Source organism: Poecilia formosa, unplaced genomic scaffold (assembly GCF_000485575.1).
Source record: "Poecilia formosa unplaced genomic scaffold, Poecilia_formosa-5.1.2 Scaffold276, whole genome shotgun sequence".
Lineage (NCBI taxonomy): Eukaryota > Metazoa > Chordata > Actinopteri > Cyprinodontiformes > Poeciliidae > Poecilia > Poecilia formosa.
The window spans coordinates 327,023-347,418 of record NW_006800215.1 but is presented as its reverse complement, the minus strand read 5'-3'; the positions used below and the strand labels follow the sequence as shown (position 1 = coordinate 347,418).

The following is a 20,396-nucleotide window of genomic DNA, read 5'->3' as shown; positions in this document are numbered from 1 at the left end:
TCCAGCTACTCTGCCTTCTCCCAGTCCTCCCAGTTCTAACTGCAAAGATACACCTTTCAGTTGGAAACTGAGAGGGAAAATGACGGCAGATAAGCGGTTTACCTGGAACGGTAAGTTGTTTCTCTGCCATTAGTACATTGAGCAGCGCATACACAAGTTGATTAACAGTATTATGACCTTCCTCCTGGCTCTGATTGGTTGTTTTTGACCAGTGTATTCCTGCAGATGGCAATAGCAACTCAGGGAGGAGCTGGAGGATTTGTGCTTACAAATCCTCTGTCACGTACCATACTGTCACGACATTGTGACATTTTTATCAAATTTGTAAAAAAAACATATTGTTTTATAAAGTTCCACTCTCTGGTTTTAAATACATACACATTGTATAACCAGTGATGTTATTCTCAGCTGTTTAGTGAAGTTATTTCTCTGCTCTTTCCACAAGACAAGACAAAATAAAATAAAATAAAAATAAAAAAAACACATTACAGCACGAGCTCATGTTGTTTTATGTTTTATTAATAGCAACATCAGAGTACTAAATGTACAGAGGACGAATCCAGTGAGAATCGCATTTACAGTGCTTGCAAATACAGAGCTTAGTAGTACAAGAATAACCAAATCATAGTCACCTGGAAATTGAAACGTTTACCAATTACTACAAAAGGAAGAGATGTAGTTCATAAGACACAAAACAAAAGTTATACAACGTTTAGCCGTCACAGAGACAGACTGGAGTCCCTTTTTTGGAGGTGTATAATGTGTGTGTGTGTGTGTGTGCATGAATGTGTGCGTTTATATACTATAGTCATATGTCTTATAGAAAAGTTAACAGAGGTACTCATTGATATATTAAACACAAATATAAAAAGTTTAAGAGTCACAAAGTACAAACTCTTCATTTTTATGGCGACAACACAACTGGAGTCGTTTTCCTTCATCGTAAGTATGAATGAACTTTTGTCGAGTGTGAATGATCAAAGCACGTGTTCCCGTTATGAGCAGCCCCCTCCCACCCAACCCGTAAAATCCTATTCTTTTACTCCCCCCACCTGTAAACACAACGTATGATATTAATGACACTTTTTACTTTTCTCTCCCATATTAGCTCAAATTCAGCCTCCGATTATGTCGTCGCTAAACGCTCTCAGTAGCTGTCTTCCCGTTCCTTCCTGCTTCTCAGATTCCCTTTACATGCCGCTCAGTTCAGATCTGCACTCTGTTGCAAAAGTCATCTTACAGAGCTAGAGGCCTTCTGTGTGAATCAACGGCAGATTTGGGTCACGTTACTTCTCGCCCCCCTCTCGCCGATGTGTAATGAGAAAATCGCGGGTGCTGCAAACAAAAAAAATCTTTTTTTTCTTTTATATTTCCAGGTCTTTCACTGTATAGATAAGCACCAGCAGTGCTTTAGCTCTTGTGAAAAAAATTAAAAAAAACATGACCCAAGAGCAGAGTCAGAGCCCTCTGCTGCGTTTACAGTAAGCGCACAGTACGAGATTTTCCTGAAACAAGGAGAAGCGGAGTGAGGAGCTACAGTTTCCTCACAGCTAAGGAATTGATTCGGTGAGATTTATTGTCGCATCAACTATTTCTCTCCTCCTGCAGAGTCTCGCCTCATTGAGCACCCTATTGACTTTGATCAAATTCAAAGCACCACCTTGTCGCTGTCAATGCCACGTGTTTAATACGTTTCTGGGCTCGTCGGACATCAAAACCCGGATAATGAAGCCGACTCGATTCATCGACTCTCTTCCTCTTACGGTAATGCTCTTTAACGATATGGCGGGGAAAAAAAAAAAAATAAAAAAAAAAAAAAAAACAGACCTTGGAAATGTTCAGTCAACATTTAGATGTTCAAACAATACATATGTCGATAAGTTCCACTCCATATGTCTTGACACATGCAAACACAAATCACAGGACCTGTAAATTTGTCTTATCCCTCGTCTTGACAGAGCAAACCTCTGCTGGTCGATAGTGTCTTTGTGCTGAGGGGAGCGAAAGAATTCGTAGGCGAGTGTGGTGACGGGAGCAGGAGCTGCAAAATATTCATACGCTGCGCAAAATAAATGCTTAGAAAGTCAGATCCGACTGGCGAAGAATTGACTTCATTCCCTCACTCTTTGCAACAAGAAACCAGCTATCCTTAAGTATTTACTGAAAATAGAAAGTTGGTAGGGAAGTAAATTGTGTAGCCAGACGATAAGAAAAGAAATGAGTTCATATGTTGCACTTGTGGCGTTACGCTGCAGTTGGTCTACACAGGTTGCCTCACCGAAGCCTCTGTAGTTCCATGCTAATCAGACATCCCAGTTATACCACCATCACGACTGGCATTCCAGCGTTACAGGTTAAGATGTGCAGGCGATTTTACAAACCAGGAAATATCTTGTACACTTTGAGGGAAAATAATTTGTTTTCAGACTATGTGTTTTCATTCATTCAAGTTAACACTTTTATTTTTACATCATCAGCATCATGTACTTTATTAGTAGACGTATTCAGTACCTTTAGAGAAGCGTGTGCCAAATTCTGAAATTTCTGGGGTAAGCGTAGCAAAAGTAAAAAATAACAAAACAAAAAAAAGAATGACAGATGGAAGGAACTCAACATAGATCAAGTTTAGTTGGTTTCTTGGCATCGGTTGTTTTTTTTTTTTTTATTAATATTCATGTGATGGTGCTCTTTATATTAAATTCCACTTGAAAGTGTTTGAGAAGAGCAAGTCATTGGTTTTCCAGCCAATCCATAAATGCACCAGAACCTGATAAAGCCCCCCAGTACTCTGACTTTCAGACCTTCCTCTTTTCAGCCAGTGAACTATTGCAGCATCTACTGAAGTATTATACTGGTTAGCTAAAGATATCATACAAGTACTGCTCGAAAGTGCAGATAAGAAGCTTGGCACAAGGTTAGTTTTTGTGTTTTTGAAAGAAATACTTTAGATACACATGTAAACAAAGACACTATCCCCGACCTAGCTCGAAGCCTTCCCAACAACAGGAAAGGCCTTGAAAAATAGAACACACCTGTACACAAATAGAAGCAAATATATAGAAAATACATTTACACGTGTGTAATATACAGTAGGTTTCGCAACCCCTCTGATAGAGAAGGTAAGAGTCTGAATTCAAAAAATATATGTTATGTCAAAGAAGCAACACAGCCTGACGCATTTGAGGCTGAACCAGTTATGCATTAATCGTTAGATCCGTTTTTTTTTTTAAATTTTTTAAATTTTTATTTTTTTTATTTTGTGTTTGGGCCAAAAAGCAGGAGTTTTGCACCACAGTGTTGATCCCAACTAATTTTTTTTTTTTTTACACCTCGACAAGGGCTCGCGTTTACACGTAAGGCGTTTTCACACATGCACTACAGTCCTGGAATGTTCTAGAAACAACGTGGCAGCATTTCCCCTGAAATTCTTTCAGAGATTTTTCAGGCTGCCTCGAAAACAAAGAAATAAGAATCTGGAAGAACAGCTAGCGAGAAAATGTGCAAACGTAGCAGCGAATATCTCTATTTTACTGATGACCTGTTTTTGTTTTTTTGTTTTGTTTTGTTTGTTTTTTTTTGCCATTTGCTCCCTCGCCTCTTGGGAAGTGTTAAGACACAAACAGTTCTTATTTCTTCATAATTATTTCTTTACAACAGTGATTGTAGAAAGGTTTATCATTTTTGAAAACATAAATATCTCCGTATTCTGTCTTTCTCCCATCCCAAACACTTTTAACTATGAGACCAAATCTCCAGAAGGAACTTTTCTATAATGAAGTGAACAGCCACTTAAAAAAAACAAAAAAAAACATTAAGAATAATATAAAAATGAAAAATATCGGACTGAACTGTGTTTAGAACCCCCAAACCATCATCAATCAGTCATGTGTGAAAACAGCCTCCTTGAAATTATTTGCCATGTTTTCTTGGTACATTTTAGGAATTGTGTAGAAGTCTTAAAAAAATGATAAAATGGACCCATGTGAATTACTGGAAATGAATTTTCTCAACACCCAGTGAAACCCATTAAATCTGTACATATTGCTGTTTGCAGCCCAAAAAAAAATTGTTTACAATTACAGAATTGTGTTTGTGCTTTGTACAAACCTACAGCACAATTACAGGTAGATTATTAGACAGTTTATTATTAGACAGTTTCCACAAGAGCTTCGTAGCACAAAGGTAATCAGAGCTTGAAGTTTTAATAACAATAAAGTCATTGGTGCTAGGAGGCTCTAGGGAGAGCGCTGCTATTCTCACCAAGCAGTTCACTCCACCTGACTTCAGAGACTGTTTCAACCAATTTGGTGGTGGGTAATTGGCTTGTCTTAATCCTTTGACTTTAACAAAATGATCAGGGAGTGTCAGCTTTTTTTTTTAATTGAATTATTTCAGATTCTGCTGGATTATTTATTTCAACACAATCTGTTTGGGTGAAAACTGGTTAAATTTTATTCTCCTTGAACTGCTTTCCTGTTGGTAGAGGACCAGGTGGGTCTATAGAGAGGTGGCCTTTGCAATACATCTGGTCAGGAAACGTGCTGAGGATCATAATGAGCCTTAGGATTATGTCTCTGTTGATTCCAGTTTTTCATCCAGAAAACTGGTTCATATATTTTTGAAAATGTTTGAGCCTCTTTTTTTTTTCTTTCACTTTCCATTTGAATTACACCAAGTATCAGAATTTAGTCTGACTAAATTGCTTAGTAAGAGACTAATTTGTACTTTGCATGAAACCTAAACAGTCCTGAGACGCTATGAATATCCTGTGGAGTTCCCTGCAGTGAGTCTGATTCTCTGTATGCAAACTATATGAATGTGATGCTGTTGCATACACCTTCACCACGAAAACCTTCCATATCTGTTTTCATTAACCTCCATGATTAAGAAGCAGTGACGTGAGCATTGGGTTGGCTTGAACCAGATGCAGATGGGGTCCTTTGTAGTAGTTTTGGGTAACAGTGGGAGGGGGCGGGGGGTAACAGCAGCGGTCCTCTGTTCTCCCACTGTCGGTGCTGCAGCAGACTCTTTTTTTTCTTTTTTTTTTTTTTCTTTTTTTTTTAATTCCCAGGTGTACAAAAATAGACATAACTATTCTGGTTTTAAAATGGGACTTAATACAAATTATGTCTTTAAAGTCAATTGTTCAATAAAGCATAAACCATCTATATATGTTTTTTTTCTAGCTCTCTTTTTTTGTGATTCGTAGAAATACGTTTTAGACTCCTTTCCAACACATTTCTCAAAATTACTTCAAAACATTTCCAAATACATTTGAAGTATTTTTTCTTTTTTACATCTCTTTAAAAAAAACAACAAAAAAAAGAAAATAAATAAAGGAATAAAAACTGATACGGGTTTAATACAACACATTTTGTTTTAGTCCTTCAGTTATTGTTAAAACTTCCATTTATCCAGGTTGTGGCACATAGTGGCATTATTGGCACATTGTTCAGAAATATATAGTTTGTCTCCCACCCAAAGCAGCTCCTTGGGCTCCTTCGTCGTAAGTCAAATATTTTCCAATAGACATCCTCGATGTCCACAGTCTCGTCCCATACGTCCTGTAAATATATCTATATATATTTAGATATATATATACTCTCTACCTAAATGAATGCTGTTTTTCGGGAAAGATGGAAGAGCAGCTCCACGGCTGCTCAGCTTGTTATCTCTAGAAAAATAAATATCTTCACAAGTGTCCGAGGAGAGATTACACTATTTTACAAAATAAGCTGTTTTTGTGTGTTTCTTGTTTCCAACTGGATCCTGTTGAAATGCAGAGAAAGACAAAAACAATCCAGTTACTCCTCATTACGTGGCCAAGCAACACAGACATGATTTTTTATTTTTTTTTCCTAAATTAGCCTACTTTCTACTTGCTTTAGAGGGGAGGGTGGCACTCCAATCTGGCCTGAAAAAACATGCTGCTCATTTCCTTTTTCAAAGCTGATAAAAAACATGCAGTGAACAAAAAAAAAAAAAAAAAAAATTCCAACTAAGGCTAATTGTTAGACAAATAATCCTAATAAATACACGAGGTTCCACAAATGGTGATGAGTGCTTTTTTTTATTCAAAGCCATGCAATCTGGAGCACGCTGTGAAAAGCTGAACTTTATAATGTGTGTCCAGGCAACAACAAATGTCATGACACTCGGTCCTCTTCCTACTTTACCTGCAGGCAATCTGTTTAATTGAAAATCTGGCTCAATAGTTACCCCCACCAATTCTTCAGCGCTAAAGCATGTGTTCAATGTTTATACACTGAATTTTAAATTCTTGGACATCCTAGCATGAACTGGCCAAGCAAAAGTTTTTGAGTGAGGTTATAAACCTACTCTTTTTGCAAACAAACTCTAGGAATGTGAGTGGCAATGAAAGGACAAAGAGTTTTGGGACACTTAGGTAAAAAGAAATAGGGGTGATCACATGGTGCTGCAAAAGTATTTATAACATTTGAACTTTTTCCACATTTTATGAAGTCACAACCACAAACTTCTATGTATTTTGTTTCTAAATTAAGACTATTGCATTTCCGCCCGGTGTTCTCAGGAAAGGAGCTCAAGGTCAGTCAGAATGAATGAAGAGCAACTCGGAAGATCAATTTTTAAGACATGTCACTGATGCTTTAAAACAAGAATATGTTTCAATCTAAACCGTTCTGCTGCATCTCTAGCTCTTTCATGCATGAGTCATGATCCTTTGTGTCAGGATTTTTTTTTTCCATTTTTTTATTTTATTTTCTTAAAGTGACTGACTGACCTAAGTCGACAAAGATCCAGTGAATTGGTGCTAGTAGACTCGCACTGAGTGGAATTAACATCTCCTAAGTTCAATGACTGTCTCTCAAGCGATTGCTGTATATAGACACCAGTGTCTGGAATGTCCCTCCCGATTCTTGGCTACGTTACAACATGAAGACAAAAGAACACAACAACCAAATCAGAGAAAAGTTTACTGAAATGCATGAGTCATGGGAACGAAACAAAAAAAAAAGGAATTTGTAATTTCTTTGTTAAAAAAAAAAGCCTAATATTGCTAATCATAATGTAAATGTAACAGTACAATGGTAAAATGTCCAAGGGGATGGATCATTTTTAAAGAAACTGTAAAAGGATGACTCTGCTAGTGGCCGTAAAAGATTTGAGACTGAGGTTGAAGGTTTCTTTCTGGCAGGACAGTAACCCACAACAAATATCTAGCCCTTTCATGCATAGTGGTCACTACAGTGGACAGCTGTCTAAATGACATTTTATTGTGGATTTTTATGTTATAAATGCATACAGACCACTGAAGTGAACACATCGTAAAATACATTGTAAACTACTGGCCATCAGCTGCAAATGCAAGAAATTATTATTGTTAAATCCAATATGGCCGACAGTCCCTGTCCCTCCTTCTACTTTAGACGACTCTTGCAGGTAAAAAAAAATATTGACATCAGATAACCCCTAAAGAACAATACTACTAATGTATTTTTCAAATAACTTTGTATTTGGAGAAAATTACAATTGATCACCTAAAAGAAAAACAAAATATTTTTTCCCCTACTTTTTTTCTATGCCTTAAAGGGGGTGAATATTAATGGAATTACTTCATGTTCATTTTGTGAAAATTGGTTTTCACTTTGACATAAATCTTTCTTGTTTGTCCTGTCAAAGAAGCCAGACTATGTTGATCATGATTTCTATTAGTAATAAAAGGGTAAAAAGGGGCAAATCCTTTTTTGGGGGGCACTGTAGGTGTTGCTTTGTGATGGTCTAACACATAAAATCCAGATAAAATACACAGAGGTTTGTGGCTATGAATAAACAAAATGTGAACAAATTCAAGGGTTGTGGAATTCACAAGAATCGCATTAAGGCCCAAACGACTACCTCATTTCTGAGATGCTGCTATGAACTGATTTTCCTTCCACACAGGAGATGGGAAAAAGCCACAATCATGTCACAAATAAACATATGCCAAGTTCCTCTCAATTCCCAAAGTGGGGCAGCGTTACCACAGGGGACTGAGGCGGCTGAAGCCCACTCCACAGTTTGTAGAGGAGGTAGCATGGAAAAGTACCCACCAGAGCGTGGATTCATGAAGTCTTTCCCAGTAAACGAGTGAAAGCCTGCAGCTCGTCAACAAGAGATCTCAAACCATTTCTCCGACACAAAGGCCACAGGAATCAGCTGTCTTTCAGTGGGGGAGGGCCTGTTGGGTAAAATGAAGGCAGTTAGGTCATTAAGCAAATTGACTTTGAAGTGAATGAAACACCGAGCTAAGGCATGTCTTTTTGCCCCAGAGATTTTATTAGCGTGTGTCCGCTAAGGTCTAATCATGCCCCTAGTTAGCCTTCAACGTCTCTGTCGACAGCATAATGTTGTCACAGCCGGATACTAAAAAAAGCTGCTTGACTCATCAGAAGTGTTTCTGTTACAGCTGTAAAATAAAGCGATAAAAACGCTTCCAGTGATTGTTAAATGTAGACACTAAATTAATCATTTTCATCGTCACTACTGATGTATGGCTGTTAATTTGTCATCATTGTTGGTCTTTTACCTCACAACGTCACCCGGACTATAAAGACTGTCAGTATAAGACCAATTTAATGTTGCACTGTCCACGTAATGAGAGAATCATCAATAAAGACACAAAAATGTTAATTATTTTATCAGTTTCTTGGGTATAAAGTTATATAAGTGCTTTAACATGGTTGTAAAGAATTTACATGGTTATTATTTGGAAAACAGTCAGAAAAATGGAAGCTTATATTTGCCCTGAATCTATAAACCAAATTAATATTTCCCTTCCCATCATCCTGACTAAGTGTGGTTGAGTCACTTTCTTCGAGTCATTTTCTGATTCATGAAGATCAACGCACATCTACTTAATTTGCATAGAATGCACTGTAATATTTGCCATTTAGAAACTAGGGTAAGAGAAATGAGCTGTGTTACAGCATTTCTATGAAAACAGTATGTCGTGCATTAATAATAAATAGTTCCTGTCAAAAACAATCTGCTCTACCCTACTTGAAGAATTGAGCGTTGATGAAGAATTGATGAATTCACTTTATTTTGTAGGAATTGGTAAAATTCCAACAGTAATTCCAATAATTTTGCTTGGTTTTTGTAAGTTTTTTCCTTAAGATTCAGATTATACTAGCTACTAAAATTCAAGATTGATTTATTTCCCATTTTACAGGGCACTGTACTCTCATCACATTTTAGAAATCACACGCCAACTGTCATGATGTGTTGTGGTAATGGAGGACCCAAATGCAGCAAGGCAGATTCAGCAAGTAGTTTTGAAGTTTTAATAAAAATGGAGAGTGAAGAACTTCCAAAAAATAAATAAATTACAGGGGGCCAGAGCAGAACAAAAAACACAAAAACCAGGAAGAACAGCCAGTAGGATAAATCAGAGGGAAAAAGGGGGATTTAACAGGAGAAACCAACAAGGAGTGACTGAGAATAAGTTGTATATAAACTGAGCAGCTTGATTACTGAACAGGGAACAGATGACTAATCAGAAATGGGTTGCAGGTATGAGGAGAAAGAGAGAGAAAATGGCACAGGGGCGAGGGAGAGCACACAAACTGGGTAACTAGGGAGATGAACACAAATAGCTAGACATAGCAAACTGAAATAACTAAGGACTGAACTGATGTAAAACAGAAACAAGGCTGATCTAATCAAAATAAAGAAACAATATAATGAAACTTGAACCAAAAAAATCAAAACAACCCAGGTCCTGACACCAACAACACAAGTGATTATATATCTTTAAGTGCGTTCAATATTATTTCTGGCAAGCAGAAAAGTTATTTCCCTCTTTCACGTAGTCATGTTTCCACCATCGTACCTGTTTCCATTGTAAGCCGTCTTGTACACAGGTGTCTGCTGGATCATCTCGTCGGTGTAGATGGGGACGGCAGTCCGTACGCACTCATGTGAGCACTGCAGGCTGTCGTTGTAGGCAGTGAAGATGTCCACCTTGCTGGGCACGCGGGCCGGCGTGAAGTCTGTCAGGTTCTGGCAGCTTTCCTCCTGCTGGTGGATCTTTCTCTGATGGCTATTGTGGCGGCCATTTCCAGACTGCGCACAGCTACAAAAACACGCACCAAAGACAAGAAACAAACATAAAATCATACCTCGCACCTATGACTAAGCTAGTGAGATTCTCTAAAACTGAAGCGGAGCTGCTGACAAGGCGCTGAGAGTGAAGAGTAAAGGAATCTTTCCTACCAGTTTTTAAGGACGAGTGTTGTGATCAAGGCTGCGATCACCATGATGAGAGACACAGTGATTGTGATAATCTGGTGAACTGCCAAACCTGCAAGAAAAAACAAAGAAATCACACTGGTGTTCAGAGAAAATGTTTAAAGGCTTAGAGTTTAAAGGCTGCTTACTGAAAAGGTGAAGGACTCTTCTAGTCCTTCCAGATGGCTGTAAAATCAGCATAATATCATAAAAAAAATAATCTAACTTAAAAATCAGTTTTGCAACAGGTGTTCCACATCCTGAGCACCGTCATGCTATAACATTTGCACACCTCAAAGTAAGCAGGTTTTGCCCGAAGGCTTTCATTTAAGCTTTGAGTAGAAGCAAATTTTTTGATCCGATGTATCAAATGAAATATCTGATGAAAAGCCGAGCCTGAAAGGTAATCTGAGTTCTTTGAAAAGGGTGACAGATTGAGGAGGCAGCAAAGAAACAAAAATAATTGATCTTTTGGGAGTTTGAGGAAGACAACAGTGGTTTCTTATCTAAAGAACAAGGCAAAACAATATGGAACATATGGTTTCACATTCAGCAACAAAACTTGATTTTGATCAAATCATACGGATTAAGGTTCGGTTCTGTGTTCCTCTATACACGAGGTTCATGTCATACAGTTACTTGCTTTGTTTCCCCAGAGCTGTTTGGGTCACATTCAGTTTCTTCTTCAGAGTCATCTTTCTGCAAAATGTACTACTATAAACGTTATAATATCAAAAGACTGATCCTTTATAGAATTGAAATAAAGGGGATGTGTTTGTGAAGTAAAAAAATAAAGTCCCTAATTTGTACAGCCTCCAAGTAAACATATAAAACACTGAATTAAAATCACTTGTACCCTTCTCATTAGCCAATGGAGAAATCATTAATAAACAGCCTAACTCCGAATGATTAGGGCTTAGAAGGTCTAATTCCCGTCACCGTGATCTTTAGCTTCCTTCAGATTAAAATTGGGGTTCTGTCTGGGCCATTCCAAAGCAATGTTAGTTTTTCTGGTAAGAAAGAAATACTTTGGTAAAAAATATTTTTTTAAATACATATGCCAGGGGTGTTAATAGAGATCTCAATGATTTGGCAGGACATTGAGGGTGCATTCACACTACATATTTTTAGTCTGCTTTAATCAAGCTCTAGTAGTTCCTTTGCCTAGAATAGTTTGTTTGGGGACGTGTGAAAGCACAAGAGAACGCTGATACAGATCAGAGTCCACAAGTGATCAGACCTGGTCAAACCTAGGTCTCCCTAAAAACCTAGGTCTGCCTAAAAACCTAGGTCTGCCTAAAAACCTAGGTCTCCCTAAAAACCTAGGTCTCGGTTTGCGTGACATGAATTCTGTCTGGCATATGTGAACACCAAGCGGACCATAGACTTTTTCAAAAGCACAATGCACAGGGCATTCTGGGTACATTTACCCAGAATATAGAAGAAGAAGAAGCTTGTGATCTTTTACCAAACACAAAACAGAAATCCTACAACTGCTAAAATTTGATGCCATTTTTTGTTTACAAATTGTGCTCATGTCTTCTTTGGAGGTTTCTTGTGTCTTGATGCAGCGTAACCACAGGCGAGGGGGGTAAACGTTTTTTTTTTTTTTTTAAAGGGTTTGTTTGATCCCTGGACATTAACAATTGTGTCAGTCAAAAAGTCCTATCAGCTGTTCACTGGGGGCTGAGCACTCCTAAAAGTCAGATCCTAGAATCACCCTGAGACTAAACTAATCCAGATCTAATCAACAGTGCAAGTTCAGCGCAATTATTTTACTAGGTGACTTAGCACCTAGTAAAATAAGAGAGACAGTTCAGTTATCTTGATTCATATGCACCAGTCAATGGCATTTACATTATGTTTGTCATAAAGGTTCCTTATTTTACTATCTGAAGGTCAGCAGACTCAGAGGTTGAACTTTCTCTACTACTGAAGCAGAGAAAGCAGAGAAAGAAATAAAATGCTTATTGTTTACGCTGTCAATGTTCAGCTCAAAAGGATTATAGATCTGTACCAGACAGCAGAAAGTCATAAAATTAGTTCTAAAAATGACACTATTTTACCTTTTTCTTATTCCAAACAGCATGGGAACATCTAAAAAAGCAACATCCTTTTTATTCTTTTTTTCCTATTTTCAGACTGAAGTGAGATCTCTCTCCTTTTTTTTATCAAAGGCAGTTAGGCACAAACACAACTGTGTAGGACGTGTTTAAAGGGAGGATTAGTTCAGGACCGCTGCACTGTACTTTAAGGTGTATTTGTGTGGGTGAGTGATAGAGCATGAGAGCAAATAGGACAGAATGACACACTGCAGCAGGTGACATACTGCAGGGGGACAAAATATATATAAAAAAAGAAAAGCCGTTATGATGAAAATGCCCATATGGGCCATATACATCTCACCTCTCCATCAGCCAGCTGCCTAGCTGTTGATCCAAGCCAATTTGTCTTCTGAAAACGCTCATAAGGAAGTGCTGCTCTTTGGTTTTGGAAAAGAACACAACCTCTCCCCAGCGTCCCTGCAGCCTGGACAACCCCCTCCCCCCTCCCACTCCCCCCCTCGCACATAGCAACCCTCTGTGAGCATGAGTTTGGGGGGAAAAAATAAATAAGACCAGGTCAAGCTTAGATTAACATCTCCGGCTGGGTCCAGGAAGTCTCACCTTCCCAGCGCGATCAAATCCCTCGTCATGACAAATGCACATTTAGTTCTCTGGCGCGGCATTTGCATTTCCAACGACCCACTCATCTCTGCCCTCAATCTCCCTCTATCTCTCTCTGTCCGTGTGATGATGGAGCTGGAAGAATCTGGCTACAAATGAGCATCTGTTTCTCTGAACTCAATCAAAAGTCGAGGTGTCCGCCGATGGGAATCCTGTTTGCGTTCCACTGATGTAAAATTGAAAAGGGGAAACCTTCCAGATGGTGGATTTTAAATCAAAAGCTGCACTTAGTAGATTTTTTTCCCCCTGTAAAACAGTAACTGATTAAAACACATTATAAGGGTAAATTAGTTTCTGCTCCCAGCTTCCAATGGAAGCTACTCTATTAATTTTGATAAGAGGAAGCTGACTGACACAGCTGGTAAACAAGAACATTTTGTGTGCAGTTTAGTCAGGGTACTTAAGTCGGAGTAGCTCATTAAGAGTTGCATCAGGATGCCATTTGGGGCTAAAATATGTATACAATCTCTGCATACTCCCTTAATGAAACAAATGAAGCTGAAAATATGAGTCTAAGCCACACAAACACAACGTCAGACCTCTCATAACCCAATTTGCTAAGCAGCAATATTTAAAAAGTTCTTGGAGAGCACAGCGGTCACAAATCTAAGTCAAGCTCTGTTTTCACCCATGGCTGCCAGCAAAATTTGGCCTGTGGATATAAAAGTAATTTTTTTCCTACCAGTGATTTGGAGAAATAACCTTTGGCATCCACCGTATTTTAAAAATACCTGGTAAGGTGTTTTTGGGTCAAATTACAGTCAAAAACATAGCGATGCAGTGGTGGTTGTCACGATTCTGGGGTGTTTGGATTTTGGGATTCGTCTCTGTATTTAGATTGATTACTTGTTTCTCGTGTTCCCTGTGTATTCTAACAGCCATTTTTTTTCCCCCTACTTACTCTTATCAACTTTAGTTACATGCCTTCCCTCACAGCTGCACCTAGTTTCTAATCAACCACCTGCTCCTTGATCAGCCTCACGATGTCTCTCAGCCAGAATTAATAGTTTTTTGTTTATCAGTGTGGAGATTGATCCGTTCATGCTGAGTTCTTCTTGTATGAGGTTACAGAAGAGTCAGCGAGTTGAATTCATGAATTCCATGTATTAAAACCAAAATGCAGCTGGACCTTTATGACCTTCCACCTTTAAGTGCTAACAGTCAAAATGGCATCTCAGAACAGTTTCCCACTGTTAGCCTCTCTCTAAGCTACGCTCCAAAGAGGGCGTTCTCTAGTTGCTAGTATCCTGTAATGTTAGCTTTGAGGGCGTTTCCTAGCATGTCATTTCTTTTAGATTTACCTTAGCTTTAGCTTAGCAACTAGCTAACAGAGTTAGTAGAAAAACACAGCATTATTTATTCTCAACATCAACCACACCCCCACACTGAGATGGGAATTTTGGTTGCCACCTCGGTCCGAGTCGCTCTGATTTGAGACGTACCGATCAATGAACCACATCTGAGAATCAGACATTTTTCCTCTAGAAATCTCTACTCAGCAAATCAAATCCCAAAAAGGTTTCATTTTCTATTTAATAAAAGCAACACAGGTATAACTTTCCATTATACTCTAGCCTGCAAATGCTTTAAACAACGCTTAGGCACTTTTTTCTACTTTATGTGTTAGGAAAAAAACAATCTAAATCAGTTGAAACTGGAATGAGCAGGTCAGGCCGCGGTTGCATGTCTATGACAAAGTCAGACAACAGCACCACTGAAAGAGACTGAACTCAAGGCATTAAATCTCCCCTGCTTTAAACATGGAAGTGAATTCTGCTCGCATAAATAGAGCACTGTTTAAACAATTTAAACTTTTCTACCAATTAAGTAGGACTCCTCTTTATACTTGGTAATTTTTAAAGTAAAACAATTCAAGCATGAAAAGAATTCTCCCTTAAAGAGATGAAACACAGTCGCAACTGGTATGAGGCTAATAACAAGGACAAAAAATAAAAAGTCAATTTTTTTAAAACAATCTGGCCTGAAACTACCAAGCAGCCAGATCCACTGTGTTGTTCAGGTGATATAAGTAAATAAATAGCTTCCTTTCAGCTGCTTCTCACTGTCAGCTTGCTGCAAAGACAAATACGTTTAATTTCTATTGTTGTATTTCCTAAACATTGCAAACAAACTCCTGCCTCAGAAGAAAAACACTTCACTTTTTACTGTAAATGTGCCTGTTTAGTCCAGATTGGCATTTAAAAAAACTTTTTTAAATGCCAAGACCAAAACTTTCTACATGTTTTCCTCGCAACTGCTGCTTGTTTGGAGTGCTATCACAAGAAAGCTGCCCAGTATGAGCAGGAGGCTCATACTGGGCATGCTGGTCCGTACACATGAGACGGATGGAGCAGTACAGAAGGAAACCAGCAGAGAGCGAGAGAGTATGAGTAAGTTGGTCAGAAGCTGAGTGAGGATTTAAAAGTTTTCAGATTACATTAGAGGGGATGTTATTTCCTCCCTTTGGCTCAACTGATATTTCGTTTGCCTTCCCGCTGTACGTAAAGGTTCATTATCACACCCACTAACACCAGCATTACCAGAATTTGCCTGTTTGGTCCAGATTTCACATTTGCCCACATAAACTGCACTACAAAGAACAACTGTATTTATCTGAGGTTCTGACAAAACTAAAAATATAAGCCATAATTTCTTTTTTTTTAAATATGGCACAATACTCTCAAAAAGGAACGCTCATTTAATAAATGATGAACCCATGCAGCTTGTTCGTCAAACCTCAGTGGCTCAAGAATGGACATGAGGTAAAGAGGAGGGATTATATGGAAACCCGAGTTTGTTTTTTGCTCAGTATCTGTCACATCCAAATTCATCCATAGTTGTTAAATGGGGCTCAGGTGAAAACAGCAGGCATGCTGAGTCACGAACGTCACATGGCACCTGATTCAGAAAACTAAGGAAAACTACGAGATAACATCCGAACAAAAAACTAAAACAGAACACAATAAGCAAAAAACAATGACACAGAACTAAGTCTCCAAAGAACATATGTGTCCAGCTCACTGTAATGGTAGTAATCTATTAATGAGAAGACTTCATAACTGCAGTTATGTGTCAGTAATACAAAATGTATTACTGACACTTATTTTGGTATAAACCCCATTGGTCTTAAACACGCCAAGCTACAGCTTTTATGTAACAATGAATAGATTCATGTCAGAAAATAAATGTTAGGATTTTTGTTAAAATGGCAATATATATACTTTTGGTTTTCATTGTTTCCAGTACCCATCTCTACGTGTGGAATAAATTTGGTGTGGAGCATTTTCTCAAATGTCGCACTCAGATATCATCTTGAACAGGAAGTCGTCGTGTGGTGATTCTTGTGGCTTGAGAAAAAAAAAATTACATGATTTCACACAAAGATTTAAAAGTAGAATTAAAATTAATCTAATTGCTTTTACTGAGACAGACTGTTTACTGTTGAAATAACATATTGACTACTACAGGCTGCTACATTGTCAATAATGCTCTTTATGCCATATTTTATGGGCATATTTTGATTTTGAATCCAAGCAAAAATACAGAATTAAACGCTTCTTACACCTTCCAAACTCTAGTCTTAAAAGTATTAAGAGTAATGGGTAGGTGGTGTTGAGAAAATAAATTTAAAATAAGCTAGTTTTAAAACCTAACATGTCTTGATTCAAATGGCCTAATTGTGGTTTTAAAATCAGTAACTTATTCTGGCTTTTTGACCTTTATGTTACCTGTAGTTACAGCAGATGGTTTGCTAGGATCGTTTGAACTGCCTTTTGTCTGTGTGGGAAAACAATACAGGAGAAGTTCTAGCTTTTCACACTCATCTGTGAAAAGCCGTAAAACGGCAGGGTTCCTGGCTTGAGAGAGGGTCAGAGACAGCTCCTGGTTGGAGGAGCAGAGATACGCCTTATTTGAATAAATTAAAGATAAGAATACGCCTTCACTATAAAACTTTCTACACAGAAGTAACAGATTAGATTTGCTCTTGCAACTCTCCAAAGATGTCTTTGGACGTCTTTGCTTTTCTTTCTTTCTTTCTTTCTTTCCTTCTTCTTCTTTCCATTTATGTCAGGTAAATGAATGTATGTCTCTGTTGTTCTGCAGTTTCTGTTGTAATTTTATGCTTTGTCTTCTATTGGATGAAACTGTAATTCTGTGACGTCAACACGCATTGCTGCTGTTTTCCGTGTGGCCACACGTGGCTCGCCGAGAGGACCTGTGATCCAAGAGGAAGAGAGAGCCAGACTTTTTCCAAAAATTAATTAATTCTTCCTTAACAGTGGCATTCCCTTCATTAATGCTGTGCTGATTTTGTTTTTCGGTTTACACACCATGACTGTCTCTTTTGTTCCAACAGTAATTATTTATAAACATATACAATTGTATTTTTGTATAAACAGTGGAAAAGTCTAGAATCTCATTTTCAGCCAGATTGAAGTCTTTGTGCAGCAGAAGGTGAGGGTCAGAGAGACCGCGCTGGAAAAGTGGTAATTAAAGCACTTTCTGTTGCATCGCTTCGAAAGGTCTTTAAACTGCAGGACTGGTTTGACAAAGAAATAATTGTGGTTTCGAAACCACAACCTTTAAAACCCCAGCACACATGCATGCCGGCGTGTGTCTGCTATTGATTAAATCAAGAGTAAAATTTCTTGGAAATGAGAAATAAAGTTCTCATTAAATGGATGTTGAATCACTGGGCATGCATGTATGAGTTACTGCTGCATGTGCATGCTGAACTGTCTCAGTATCCGTCATTCTCTGCATGAAGCCAACGGTACTCACTGCCACTCCCACTTAAAATCGCACAAAATGGATTCACGAAAATAAATTAATTTAATGGAAACATGGCAATTTCGAAAAAACTAAAATTTTTTTGAAAACAAAAAATGTACGTTTTTTTACGTGTTGGCTGCAATGAAAAAACATTTTTCACATCACAAGTCATGCGATCAAACAACCAGATATTACTACTCACGGAAAAGACGAAGAAGACAACAGGAAGTGGTAGGAGGATGATGGCGCAGCGTGTTTTTAATTGCGAGAACAAACTTAATGACATGCAATTTTAAATGCATTTCTTATTTAATGGAAACGTGGCAAAATTGCGAAATTGTGTTCTTTGACTTGAGCGGAATATCAACAAAGTACATTTGTAATGAACACATGGCTACCGTTTGCTTAATAAGCTCCTGAAAAATGCAAGGATTTCATTTCCCTATTGAGAGCCGCAGCTCAAAGAGCCTGAACCTCTTCACTGCCTCAGACCAGAGAGCACATTTGCAAAAGAATATTCAGTCCATGCTAATGTGCTGCGCGACCTCACCATGATTGCCTCAACGCCCTCCTTCCTGCAACCTGGCACCTTTTCGGGACGGCGGAGGAAGACTTCCGTCAAAGGTTGCTCGCTGATAGCCCAGAATTTCCAATTAACATTAATGTCAAAGTGTCAATCTAGGCTGATTTCCACTGAGTAACCAAGCAATCTAAAACACTCATTGCCAAAAGCAGCAGCAGCGAGAGAGAGGCACAGGGCAGAAAGAGAAGGAGAGATCAGATACAATTACTCTAAATGCCTTTTCATTCAGTGTCAAAGGCATTGCTGTATAATTCAGGCAGCCTGCGTTGTGAAAAGGTAAAATGGCAGAAAACGGGACAGCCATGGTATATTGCCTCAATGATAGTCCCCATAAAGGGAGACACACTCATCTTGAGTCTGCATTAGAAACAGCGGGGAAACACTCAAGAGCTCATCACACAGCAGACAAATGAGAATAACAGCAATTTTAAGAGGGATGAGAAGTGGCACTGCTTCTTATGCTGCTTCAAACAGCCACCCTGTGCTGTCAGGATGGTGAAAGGAGTTTTTTTTTTTTTTTTTTTAATAAAAAAATAAAAAAATCTTGAACCAGTAGGAACAAATTGAGCAACTGGAGAGTTCCTGATTTTATCTCCTTCCAGAACCCCATTTTATAAATCTAAAGTAAACCCTCATAATATAACATATTCTGCTATCAGAGTGACATAAACAAAATCTCCAGAGATTCTCATTCGACATCTGTAAGTTTTTGTCTATGAGGCAGGTGTGCCAGAAAGAAGGAGTCAGAGACTGAAAGTGAGGTGACATCTGCTCGGCGCGGCCCGTCCGTCTCCTCTTGGCGGAGTCGTCTGTAAATCAGGGACAGAGGGTTTAACTTTGCACGGCTGTCACCGGGCATCAGCATTTAAGTCCAGATTTAACGCTTGAGAAAAAGATTCATTTTACCCACGTTATCGTGAGTCAATACTGACAGCTATGGCAATTTTATTGGATTGCCATGGTAACTGTTGGGAAAAGTGGTTTCTCTCTGTCTCCGTGTGTCTTTCGCTGTTGAAGAGGCTGTACTGTACGCCTCTACAGGTCTACCTGAGGTCAAAATGCTGCTTTACAATGTTCACACAGCCAGCTTTCTTAGAAATTGATTTATGAAACACTTAACATGTTTTACATGCACAAAAAAAAAACAAAACAAAAAAAAAAACTGCCGGGTTACTTCATTATTTGAAATACCAGGTTTATGCTGCTGGGATAAAAGTTGGGCGGATTTAACATTTAGTCATAAACTGTGACCCATTTTGATGGGTGAGAAAACAAAAGAAGAAAGCTTCCTCATCCTTCACAGACCGCCTTTTTCTGTCGAACTTCCCTGAGCCACGTTTACAACATGAACTAAGAAATTAAATGTCTTATTTACGTTAATTCAACAAACAGAACAAGTATGTTCACTTCAGACAGCATTCGTGTTTTGGCTAATGCTAATGCTACCTATGTTCACTTGTCTCATTTTGACCAAATAACAATTAAGTCAAGATAAACAGGCTAAGATGATAATCTAAGTTTTCATTGAAGTTAGTTTTTTCTTTCAGCAGTGTTACATTAATAGTTCGATTTTTGACTTTTAATGAAAAAAATGTTTTAATTTTAGGGTTTCACAGTCAGTGTCCACTTTACTTTATGAAGGAGAGTTTGATTTTCACACATGACAGTCCGATAGACTCGGCTTGATCGGAGACCAACATTGCAGCATGGGTCACATTTTCAGCTGGTGCTGTCAAATGAACGAAATCCTTTAAAGAATCTGTTTACCCCTTCACCTGTGGTGACACTGTATCAATACACAATTAAACAAACAATAAGAAAACAAATAGCGAAGGCACGAGTTAAATTCCTTTCTTTACAAATTGTAAGCAAAACTGGAGGAGCATCATATTTGACCAGTTATAGGATTTCTCTTCAGCAAACGACCACGAGCCATTACTAGCACTAGACTCACACGTTTCCTGCTTTTGGAGCAGTCGCCGGTCCGCTTGGCATTCTCATACACAGTCGAACCACACCAGAGTTCACTTCAACCAAGCCAAGGTTTTCAGGTGGACCAGAGT

At 38.4% G+C, this 20,396-nt stretch overlaps 1 protein-coding gene across 2 annotated transcripts in view; it reads right to left on the bottom strand.

Moving 5' to 3' along the window:
- Window positions 1-2,653: 2,653 nt before the first annotated feature.
- The window catches only part of ajap1 (adherens junctions associated protein 1), a 57,423-nt gene continuing 39,680 nt past the window's right edge, over window positions 2,654-20,396 (bottom strand). Inside the window, exons 3-6 of one of the 2 annotated variants that reach the window (XM_007571216.2) lie at window positions 10,237-10,324; window positions 9,854-10,111; window positions 8,073-8,200; window positions 2,654-5,769 (exon numbers count right to left, since the gene is read on the bottom strand). In XM_007571216.2, the coding sequence (XP_007571278.1) occupies window positions 8,128-8,200; window positions 9,854-10,111; window positions 10,237-10,324 (419 nt within the window). In that variant the 3' untranslated portion in view covers window positions 2,654-5,769; window positions 8,073-8,127. The remainder of the gene's footprint in view (window positions 5,770-8,072; window positions 8,201-9,853; window positions 10,112-10,236; window positions 10,325-20,396) is intronic. The other variant, XM_007571217.2, reaches the window with a different exon arrangement.